The 12476-nt window shown below is 42.7% G+C and overlaps 1 protein-coding gene across 4 annotated transcripts in view; it reads left to right on the top strand.

Annotated features, from left to right (window-relative positions):
- The window catches only part of JADE2 (jade family PHD finger 2), a 228417-nt gene that overhangs the window by 164587 nt on the left and 51354 nt on the right, over positions 1–12476 (top strand). For all 4 annotated transcript variants that reach the window (XM_070739237.1, XM_070739239.1, XM_070739238.1 and 1 more), the window contains 2 exons: positions 1959–2126; positions 2566–2682. In XM_070739237.1, coding sequence (XP_070595338.1) covers positions 1959–2126; positions 2566–2682 — 285 coding nt within the window. The remainder of the gene's footprint in view (positions 1–1958; positions 2127–2565; positions 2683–12476) is intronic.

Below are 12476 nucleotides of genomic sequence, written 5' to 3'. Positions count from 1 at the left end.
AGCTTGCGAAAGGCAAGGAGGGTGGGGGCAACTCTGATATCTGGGGGGAGCTGGTTCCAGAGGGTCGGAGCCACCACAGAGAAGGCTCTTCCCCTGGGGCCCGCCAACCGACATTGTTTAGTTGATGGGACCCGGAGAAGGCCCACTCTGTGGGACCTAATCGGTCGCTGGGATTCGTGCGGCAGAAGGCGGTCCCGGAGATATTCTGGTCCGGTGCCATGAAGGGCTTTATAGGTCATAACCAACACTTCGAATTGTGACTGGAAACTAATCGGCAACCAATGCAGACTGCAGAGTGTTGGTGTAACATGGGCATACCTTGGGAAGCCCATGATTGCTCTCGCAGCTGCATTCTGCACGATCTGAAATTTCCGAACACTTTTCAAAGGTAGCCCCATGTAGAGAGCATTACAGTAGTCGAGCCTCGAGGTGATGAGGGCATGAGTGACTGTGAGCAGTGAGTCCCGGTCCAGATAGGGTTGCAACTGGTGCACCAGGCGAACCTGGGCAAACGCCCCCCCTGTAGCATTCTCAAGATGTCCGATTTACCTTACGTTTTTATCTCTGGGAAGTCTAGGGCATTTGCAGGTGCCTAGAACTACCATATCTGCAAAAATCCTACCAGCAACTACATTGAAGAGGCAGAGTTCTGGAGACTTGCCACAGCCAGACTCTGCTCTGGGCAACCTTAGGAGTTTCCTAAAGGGAGAACAGGGGATACTCAACTTGTCTTGTTTATCAACAACAGCAGATGATGATGCATTTTGCATTTTTTAGCCATTCAGTGGTATCTTTGGATGTGTATTCATGATATTTTTATTGTTAATTATGGCCAGTTTACTGCTTGTTGAGATATTAAGGGAATAAATGTGTCAAATTCAGAGATGCCAATGATGTCCAGAAATTTTTACATTGGAAACGCAGTAGCACCTGAAATGGAAGATCACAAGACTAAGTTCACTATTTCTCCTTCTTTTTAAATGTCTCTTTCCTTCCCCGTCCCTCCCTTTTTTTAAAAAAAAAAATCACGAATTGCTGAATCCAGTATCTTTTTAGCTACTCATCTATGTTTCTTTATTATCATTTAGTACTTATATTGCATGAAGCCAATATCTCTTTTAACAACTTGTTGCACAAGCTGTTATAACATGAAGTCAAAATCAATCAAACCATTGCATGGTTTTCTGTGATCTGTAAACTTAACCAGAAGATTGAATAACCTTTACTTAACAAAATAGGTCTCTGCTGGGATTATGGAAAACAGCTTTGAAAAATGTTTTCTACTGAATTTGATAGAAAAGAGTAAGAAAAAACATTATTGCTATTGAGATGGTAAATAAAAAGATTTCTTGTGCAGTTGAAAAGTCCAGATCAAAAGTTCATGATTAAGCCAATAGGGCTAGGCAGTCATGGAAATTTAGGGGTAAGAATAATGTGTTGCCCATCCTCTCACTCTCATTCATTCATTCATTCATTCATTCATTCATTCATTCATTCATTCATTCAGAAAATTGCCTAATCAGAATTTTTTCAACCACATTATATTAATGGTAGGTAGGAATAGAGAATAGAGCTGAGGTGGTGCAGCAGGTAAGAGTGCAGTACTGCAGACCAATAAAGCTGACTGTAGCAGGTCAGTGGTTCGAATCTCATCACTAGCTCAAGGTTGAATCAGCCTTCCATCCTTCCGAGGTGGGTAAAATGAGGAGCCGGATTGTGGGGGCAAATGCTGACTCTGTTAAAAAGTGCTATTGCTAACATGTTGTAAGCCGCCCTGAGTGTAAGGAGAAGGGCGGCATAAAAAATTGAATAAATAGAAATAGAACAGAATCATACACATTTAGTATTTGTAAACTAATAGGGTCATTTTATTCATAAAATGAATAATGGTATTTACTTTATCATAAGGTATATTAATCACATAAATAACTAATCTTGGTCCTTACATTTATTTTTAGGCTTGCTATGGAATCCTAAAAGTTCCCCTTGGAAATTGGCTCTGTCGGACCTGTGCTCTGGGAGTTCAGCCAAAGTGTTTACTCTGCCCAAAGAGAGGGGGAGCCCTGAAACCTACCCGGAGTGGAACAAAATGGGTTCATGTTAGCTGTGCCTTATGGATTCCTGAAGTACGAGACTAAGTGATTTCTGCCTAAACAGAATGAATGGAGTGTGGATGAAATCTGTTTGAATTAGATCATGTTTGATGCATCTGTTTACTGTTGTTAGCTGCCCCAAGTCCACGGAGAGGGGTGGCATACAAATCTAATAAATAAATAAATGAATGAATGAATAAATAAATAAATAAATCTTCCACAAACCATACCATTGAATGAAATTATTTAAATTTCATTCAAATTCTAAAAATCTAGCATGTGAAACAATATTATAGTTAAACCAAAAACTGATTATCAGTTTGGACATTCCAAATCAATGTCATCATGAGTATTCCCAGAAAATTGTGCCAAAGATGTCTTTTATGATATTTATCTTAAGGGAGAATTGACTCATGTTTCTTCAAGACAATATATGGAAACTGATTATTTGTATGCTTTGTCTTATTCTCAGGTTAGCATTGGATGCCCTGAAAAAATGGAACCAATTACAAAAATTTCACATATCCCAGCAAGCAGATGGGCTCTGTCATGCAGTCTTTGCAAGGAGTGTACTGGAACCTGCATTCAAGTAAGCAATCGATTCTAAGAAAATCCAAGAATCAGATCATTTTCTTTTGTGCTCTGCCCACATGAAAAACATGATGACACTGCCTTACAGTTTTGTACAGGCGTTGTGCAGGTTTGGATTCACTGGGCAGCAATATAGATAAACAGTTTTAAAAGTCTGTTATTGCTGGCTTTTCAGAATATTTAAGCAATGCTTCTGCCTTTATTTAGCATATTAATATCAGTGCACTTGGATTTGTTAACAACAGAATCATTCAACTTAGAATATAGCACAAGACCATTTAATTGAGTCCCTAGATCTGAAACACAATTTCCCATACATGACATGTTCTTTGATTAGTCCTAGAAGTGTTGTTAGGGCATCTTCATGCTGTCTTCTGCATCTCAACAGGCAGTTCTCTCTACTAGCAGGAGAGTAAGAGAGATTGTTTGCAAGTCTCAGCCTGACTGATAGCTCGTTTTCTACTAGGCAGACAAACTAATAAGATAATTAATTAATAAGGTTTTTTTAACTGCAACCACAGAACAAGTCTTTGGTGGGATTCTGTAAGTGCCATGGAATTGTCATCTATGATACCGGGCCTTTTGCTTTATTGGAATATATTTCATTAACATTAGAATTATTTCTATCCTGAAACGAAAACTTGAATGCATTTCTTTAAATCTCCTCAATGTTGATTCAGTTCCATTTGTGACAGTTCTTAGTGGATCTCCCTATTCAGATGGAGATATTTTGTCACAAAGACAGCCACTTTCAAAGTAGGAAAGGGCAAAGAAATCAGCTACATTTGGCAGGGGTGGGGGATATGTTTACTCCAAGATTTCATCCTCTTAGTTCTGGTTCACATCTTGGTTTTGAAACTGAACGGATTTGCATGAAATGTTATCTGAAATTGGGAAGGGGGGGGGGGGAGAGATTATTTTTCATTGAAACCTACACTCCGTCAGTCTTCATTAAGATTGTCAGCAAAGCTATTGGTCAGTGCTAATCTTATGCAAGTTAAACGTTATTGTGAAGAAAAAGAAATATGTGGATGATTCATTTGTTTAAACATTTAAGCAATGACTAAGCACTAATCTGGAATTTAGAAATAAATGAAATTCAATCTGCATACCCTGCCACTCCATTAGGATTGAAAATTCCCTTGCAGTGTGGTGATACAGCACCTTCTTCTGGATTTGTTTATCCAGATGAATTTTAAAATGAAACTCTTTACTTTGAGTTTGAATTGGAATAATGTTTGTTGCTACTGAAACCTTATTGGAGAGAACTATTAAAATCTTTGAAGCTTAGGAAAAGCTACAGAGCTTAGCACAAAGTGGATCTAATTTCTGAAGAAATCAATATGACTGTTTAAAAGAGAAACTACCCAAAAGTGACTGGCTAATTATATTTAAATAAAAAGTGGGGAGAGGTTATGCTAGCAAAAGCACAATATGCTATGCCTGAAAGTAAGAAAATAGACTTCAGCTAGCATTTCACCAATATATAGACAACATACCCATAATAAATCATAGTTAAGAATTATATGAAAAAATATTAATTTGTACATCCCCAGTGACTGTCCATTAATATTAAGGAAATAATATGCCACATGAAAGCTCTGAAAGCAAAACAGGAAGCATCATCTCACTGCTCCAAGGCATCAATAACATGTAACTGTTTGTCAAACATCTTGCAAAGCTATATCTAAATTATCAGCAACCTTCAAGAAGTGCAGCTAGAATCATCTAACATCATGTGATGATTCATAATTGGCTGCAGATCTTCACTGTACTCAGAGTTCTTGGGAGAAAGTGGGGAAAATGCATTTTGTCATTTTGAGTTCAGACCGCCTTCTGCCGCACAAATCCCAGCGACCGATTAGATCCCACAGAGTGGGCCTTCTCCGGGTCCCGTCAACTAAACAATGTCGGTTGGCGGGCCCCAGGGGAAGAGCCTTCTCTGTGGCGGCCCCGACTCTCTGGAACCAGCTCCCCCCAGAGATTAGAACTGCCCCTACTCTCCCTGCCTTCCGTAAACTCCTTAAAACCCACCTTTGTCGTCAGGCATGGGGGAACTGAAACACCTCCCCCGGGCATGTACAATTTATGCATGGTATGTTTGTGTGTGTGTTTGTTAGTAAAATGGGGTTCTTTTTTAAATATTTTAAATTATATTTGGATTTGTTATGAATTGTTGTGTCTTGCTGTGAGCCGCCCCGAGTCTGCGGAGAGGGGCGGCATACAAATATAAATAAATAAATAAATAACTCATAACTTGCATATGAACCAGATTGGTCTAGTAGTTAAGGCATCAATTTAGAAGCCAGGAGACTGTGATTTCAGGTCCCGCCTTAATCTTGAAAGCCAGCTGTATTACTTTGGGCCAGTCACCCTCTCTTCAGCCCAAACCACCCCACAGGGAAGTTGTTGTGGGGAAAATAAGAGAACTTCTATGGAGATTCTCAATCATCTAAATCATGATTGTGTCAAAGGTGTATTTCAAAAGCAACTGTACTTTCTTAGGTGTTTTTCCCCCTCAAAAACATTTCACTTCTCACTCAAGAAGCTTCTTTAGTTCTGACTGGAACCTGTTTTCAAGGGGGGGAAAACCCAAGAAAGTCCAGTTGCCTTTTGAAAGCACCTTAGGGATATAAGAGGAGGAAGGTAGGTTGGCTATGTTTGCCACCATGAATTACTTATAATAATAAAGGCAATGTAGAAGTAAATACTTCATGACTTTTAGTTATATGGCTTTTAGGGACTTGAATATGATATGAGATAAATTAGGGTCTTGCCAATCTCATGTTGATGGCAGAGGTATCCATTTCCAGTGGCCAGAATTGCACTAATATCACATAATATCCTACTATGGTGATATTTCAGCACAGAAGACTCACTTCATATCCCAAGGCCTTTTGCTGGAGTTTCTAGAACGTAAGAGTCTACTGTTAATCTCAGTTCAGTCTGCAATGAGATTGATGGGTAGCCCGGAGATGATTTGTTTCCTGCTTACCCCTCCCTTCACACGCTCGGGATAGACAAATCCTTATCTCACCGAAGGTCAATGACCCAATGGCTACTCTCATCCTGGTTTGGCCAGGCTGTTGAAGCTGCTGCCTGGGGTGTGGCCACTGTGCATGCTAGCGCTACTAGGAGCCACAGATGAGAGCTGAGTGACAGGTGGGGACCAAAGGTGAACAAGCTGCCCTAAAAGCTGTTATAAAATGAGCTGCTATAAAAGGACACAACATGCTCTACACCAGAGATGTTTCTCCACCCTCAACACCCCATACCCTCTTTGGGATGGTGGTCCTTCCACTATCAGCTCTAGTATTTGCCTTTGAAGTTTGATGACCTTTATTTTTAACTACTAGCAGCATCAGATAAAGAACACCCCATTTATATTGATCCAAATTTCATAATTTCCCTCTTGGAAAGCATAGTACAGTGGTGAAGGCAACAAACTAGGAGATGGAAAGTTCTAGTACCATCTTGGGCCAGCCTTTTTCCCCCAGCCTTAGAAAGGCGGCAATGACAAACTACTCCTGAAAAATATTGCCAAAGAAAAGCCAGGAATTTCTCTATGCCCGTGATGGTGGCACACAGGGCCCTGTGGGTATGTGTCCCATCTCCAGCTGCTGTTCTGGTTTCTGGCACACACATGAACACCGACCAGCTGGTTTTCACTGGTGCTGAAAACAGCCAAAACCCAGGCCTTTTCTGGGCCTTTCTTCGGACCGTTTTCTGGGCCGTTCTCAGGCCATTTGGGGGTTTAAACAGACAGATTCTGACAGACTGAGCAGATGAAACCTACTAGAATAGGCCAATGATCATGAAGGAGGTCTCTACAAGCAATGTGGTATGCTAAGAACACGGCAAGAAATGAAATATGTCCTGGTCAACCACTGCACCCAGCCCATCTCCAACTGTCTCAACATGGAATATACACTTCAAGACAACCCCTTAGCAAATCGACCAGAAAGAAGAACAGCCCTGGTCTCCTGAGAACTTGCAAGATTTAATATCGATATTGCAGCCCTGTCTCAAAGGCCAGCTCACAGAAACAGGAGGTGGTTATACATTCTTCTGGTGTGGACACATCAATATCAAAGGACATGAATCTGGACTTGGCTTTGCAGTTAAAAATCATCTTGCCTGCAAACTTGCCAGTCTTCCCAAGGGAGTGAATGGCCAACTCATGACACCGCATCCCCCACTGCCAAGAGAAAAGCAAGGCATATTGATCAATGGCTACACACCCACAAGGACGAACCTGGATGAAGTAAAGGACAAGTATTATGAAGATCTCGATGCCCTACTTTCATCTGTAAAGCACACTGACAAGCTGATTCTACTCTGCGATTTTAACCATAGAGTAAGATCCGATCACTCTGCTTGGGATGGCGTCATGGGAAAAAATTAATTGGAATTAGAAAATGGAATTGGCAAATGTAACAGCAGTGGCCTATTACTACTGAAGACGTGCAGTTCACGATCTGATAATCACCGATACCATCTTTCACCTGTCCGCTCGTAAAAAGACATCCTGGGTACACCTGCACTCCAAGCACTGGCATCTTATTGATTATGTCATTGTGCAGAGGAAAGACAGACAGGATGTAAGGGTGACCAAGGCCATGCCGAGCGCTGACAGTTGGACTGAGCATAGACTCATCTTCTCCAAATTAAGCTTTCACATCAAGCCAAGGAGATGTCCGCAGGGAAACAAAGCTGCGATGAAACAGATCAATGTCAGTAAACTGAGCAGTTTCACTACCAAAAGATCTTCACAACCAACTCTCAGAGCTGGAAATAGAGGGAAATGCTGAGAAGGACTGGAAACACTTTCAGGACGTTGTGCATTCTTCTGCACTAAAGGTTGTAGGACCCTCACACAGGAAACAGCAAGAGTGGTTTGACGAAAATGATGAAGAATCAAGGCCCTACTTGCTGAAAAGCATCGCCTTCATTGTGCTTCTCAGAACGACCCGTCATCAAAAGCTAAGAAAAATGCCTTCAACAACACTGATAGCAGAAGAGAAGTGAGCACTCCGCAAAGCCAGAGCTGCAAATGCTGCAACAATGGTGTCCACACATGTCTGCCCAATATGTGGCAGAACATATTGGCCTTATCAGTCACCTGCAGATACATCATGTCCAGCCCACAACCCATTAGATGTCAAGGTCCACTTCAGACACGATGGACAAACATCATACTCCTCCCTTATTTTCCTCTCCTTGTGAATAAAGTGATATTCAAACCAGAAGATGCTTCGTTGTTCAGTAATAAATCCTGTTGGAAAAACTGTGTTGCTATATGTTATGCCAGCCCTTCACTAAGAGCCCCTCTAATGAGTTAGCAAGGTAAACTCAGACATACACACACTGTCTCAGAGTAAACAGAAAGTCGGTTTATTAAAACAAAAGTATTGTACGCACGCATTTTAAACAGCCAAAGTGCTCTCCCACAAACCACAAGCCTGGAATGCTGTGAAAAGCAAAAACAAAACAAAGTAGATAAAGGCAGCTGTGAAGGCGTCACAGCCACCCCCTTCAAGAGTCCACAAGATGTACTTAGCTGTGAAATATCCAAAAAGTCTTTATAAGTCCTGGAACAGTCCAAATCAAACAACACTCGTCCTTCTCCAAACAGATAAACTCCCACATGCGCTCTCTGCAACGCTGCTCATTTATCAGCAACCCCATTAGCCTAATTGCCTCAGCCACAGGTGTTCTCTCTTATCTCCAGTGATACCTACACAGTTGGTCCCTTCTAGCCATGAGCCTGTGCATTCTGGCATCAATCCACCGATCCTCCACATCCGAGTCCGATGACCCACTAATGGGGTCATTCACTAATGGGCTGGCTGCATCCATTTCTCTATCTGATCATTCTTCTCCCCCAGCGTCTGACCTAGGAAATGACTCCTCGCTATCAGAAGCTGATGGCAGTAAAACAAGTCTGGGAACCTGAGGATTCTCCTAAGCCAACATCCAAATTCCCTGTTGCAGGAGCTAGCCCAGAGCCAACCACAACACTATATCTATTACAAACAGAGAAAGATGGAGAGGCTTTATTTTTCTTTATTTTATGAACTTTTGGCCTTAAGAAAGGTTGTAGGGAGAAGAGATGAAAGGCACTTCCTTTGCTGTTCCAAGATACCCATGTACACGATCTTTAGCTGCCCATAAATCAGGATTAAACTTTACAAGGTTTGTAATTCCCTAAATTTTCCTTTCCCCTTTTTGTAGGCAGGGGCAGCAAAGCTCTGGTTCAGCCCAAATGAGATGGGGTGGCTATTGATTTGGAAGCTGCCCGATTCTCTCTCATTATATCAATCCCGAGTCTTGATGGGGTTATGTTTCCCCAGAACGAGCAGGATGTCCTCCTTGGCGCATGCTCAAAGAGCAAGTGGAAATCATCACTAGGAAGAGTGTGGCACAGCTATGCTCCTGAAGAACCAGCCGTAGCCTTATGTTGAACACAATTAGGAACAGAATGTAATGAAAGTGGCCACTGATGTCCTTATCATCACTAAATTACTGTAACACATTGTACACCAGGGCTGCCCTTAAAGACCATCTGGAATCTGGAAAAGTACTCCAGAAAGCGGCAGCAGGCATGCACAGTGGACAGTCTTGATGATACACTGCTGCTGTTGCAAATGTATTGGTTACTTGTAGATTCCTAAGTGCAATTTAATGTGCTGGTTAAAGACCTATGTGGCTTAGGACAAGAGTAACGTAAGGACTGCCTTTCCCTAGTAGTTTCTAGCCATCCTACCGAAACAGTTAAGGAGTTCTGTTTCTGTTATTTGTACATTGGGTGATTGTATAGCAGTCTTATCTGGAATTTCCTTGTAAGTAGTTCCTAGACTTCCAACTAGTTTGGTTATGGAATCTTTCAGTGGAAACTTTTTATACAGAGAGAGAGAGAGAGAGAGAGAGAACATTGATATTGAAGGCTCTGCATTGACTGCAATTTAACTATTGATTAAACTTATTACTTGAAACTAGGAAAACAAAGTACTTTGGCATAAGATTAGCCAAAACAGCTTCAGTACTATAGGACTTGTTATCCTGAATTGCATATATGAAGAAACATATATAGGTTTATCAACCAATCTTTGCTGTCCTCTTTGACTGGAACATTCAAATAAGAATGTTTTAACACAGGCTTATCTAACCCTGTGGTATGTTTTATTCCTGTTAGTGTATGCGCACATTATCATGTAACAGTTCATTTTCTCTTTCAAGATTTTCTCCCTTGCCTGGCTGTACAGTTTCATTCTGCTAGTCTGGGTTGTGGGTCAAAAATAATGCATCAATAACGTCTTCTCTCTTTATTAGCATTCTTTGATACCAAAGGTTGAACAGCTATTTCTTTGTTGTCGACCCATTAGCCCAGCTTACTAATTATTTCCTGTGTGCATTTTGGGCAGAGTCCCTGATAAGCACCACTTGCCATCTGTCAAACGAAACCCTGGATGGGTGGCATTCTATTTACTTTATCTCTAAGGTAGCATGGATCATCTTTCCTGCGTAAAAGGGCATTGTGTAGGCTGTTGTTCCAGCAAAAGCCATAAACAATTTAAGAATGATATTAATACTGCTTGTGACGCAAGTAGCAAAGGCAAGTAGGGGGATGGGACTGATTGATTCATTTATTACTGTAACTTGAAAACTCTAGTAGAGCCAAAACCTTGCCTGTTACTTGTCCACATAGCAGCTCAAAGGATCTTTCCAATCACTCATTTTAAAGTACCCCTGGCTGTTACTCCAATATAAACACAATTGCCTCCATTAGTAGCTATGCAATAAAATTACGACTTTGGCTATTGGACAAGAAAGCTCAATCGGAGCTGTTGACAACTGCCTGCAACCTCAAAATTCAGTTAAGAATAAGAAAAACAACGGTATTGCATCTTTTCGACATATTTATTCTTTGAGTCACATAGGTATGCCTACAATGAACCACATCATAACTAACCAACTTTGCTTTATGAATCTTTTTAAAAATGTTTTAAAAATCACTGTTTTTAACTTTACCTGAGCTTCCCATGCTGTGGATTCCTCATACCTTGACAACTTGAAATCTTTAATATTTAACAGTTAACTCGGGGCCCGTTTAATCCTGGCAGATTCCAAGTACATAAAGCAAAGGCAATGGACTACTCTGTATAGAAAAAGTTAGGAAGAAAAAAGATGGGGAATACAGTGATCCCCCGTTTATTGCGTCCCCAACCATTGCGAACAGGGTACTTCGCTATTTTTCAACCCGGAAGTCAAAAATACCATCTACGCATGCGTGCCGGGCACGCATGCGTAGATGGCAGCGGCTTCCCTGGGTCTTCCCCCTCTTGCTGGCGTCAGCGAGGAGTTTCCCCACCACCCACGCAAACTCCTCGCTGCCGCCCGCCCTTCGCCCGCCCACGCCGTTCATTCTCGCCGCTTTCGAGCTGAATCCGGGAGCAAATTCGCTCCTGGATTCAGCTCGAAATCGGCGAGAATGAACGGCGTGGAAAAGGCGTTCCTTGCCGTTCGTTCTCGCCGCTTTCGACCTGAATCCGGGAGCGAATTCGCTCCTGGATTCAGCTCGAAATCGGCGAGAATGAACGGCGTGGAAAAGGCGTTCCTTGCCGTTCGTTCTCGCCGCTTTCGAGCTGAATCCGGGAGCGAATTCGCTCCTGGATTCAGCTCGAAATCGGCGAGAATGAACGGCGTGGAAAAGGCGTTCCTTGCCGTTCGTTCTCGCCGCTTTCGAGCTGAATCCGGGAGCGAATTCGCTCCTGGATTCAGCTCGAAATCGGCGAGAATGAACGGCGTGGAAAAGGCGTTCCTTGCCGTTCGTTCTCGCCGCTTTCGAGCTGAATCCAGGAGCGAACTCGCTCCCGGATTCAGCTCGAAAGCGGCAAGAATGAACGGCGTGGAAAAGGCGTTCCTTGCCGTTCGTTCTCGCCGCTTTCGAGCTGAATCCAGGAGCGAATTCGCTCCCGGATTCAGCTCGAAAGCGGCGAGAATGAACGGCGTGGAAAAGGCGTTCCTTGCCGTTCGTTCTCGCCGCTTTCGAGCTGAATCCGGGAGCGAACTCGCTCCCGGATTCAGCTCGAAAGCGGCGAGAGCCAGCGCCCCCCGGACCCCCAACCCGGGTTTGGGGGGCTGCTAGGAAGCCCTCCATGCCGGCGGCAAACAGCCGCGCCGCCCCCAATCTTCGGCTCCTCGCTAGCGCTGTGGGAATAAAAACACAATCTGCACATGCGCAGAAGGTGTTTTTACTTCCGCATCGCTACTTCGCGAAAACCCGCTCGTTGCGGGGGCTCCTGGAACGGAACCCTCGCAACGAGCGGGGGATCACTGTAACCCTCTTCATACCAGCCTCATATTCTCCCAGGGTGATTTTTGGAGTTCAGCAGAGCAGAAAAATGCCTTGGAGGATCATTGACGCAAAAATGAAACCCCAAGAAGAGATACATAAAACTATCCATAGAATTGCTCTTCCTTTTCCGCTCTCCTCATATCAGCTCTCATACTTAACTTCTCAGTATCCTGGGTGTTAATATAATCACTCAAAGCCAGAGCTAGCATTTTGGTAATTATAAGATTCTGGTTATGTAAGCTATTCAGGGTGCTGCCTACAGTAATAAACCCTTCAAAATAGCTGCTTACTACAGTTTAACTGGCTTTAACAGCTAGAATAGACTGATTTCATATGGATTACGGCTTGAATAATTATTGGATACTCTGAGCCATTAAAAAACAGTTGATGAAGACAAGGAGGCTTGGAAGAGGTAGAGGTATTACAGTAATAGA

The sequence above is a fragment of the Erythrolamprus reginae genome, chromosome 2 (genome assembly GCF_031021105.1).
Source record: "Erythrolamprus reginae isolate rEryReg1 chromosome 2, rEryReg1.hap1, whole genome shotgun sequence".
In the NCBI taxonomy this organism is placed as follows: domain Eukaryota; kingdom Metazoa; phylum Chordata; class Lepidosauria; order Squamata; family Dipsadidae; genus Erythrolamprus; species Erythrolamprus reginae.
The sequence above is the reverse complement of the archived record's forward strand: the minus strand, read 5'-3'. Positions and strand labels throughout refer to the sequence as shown.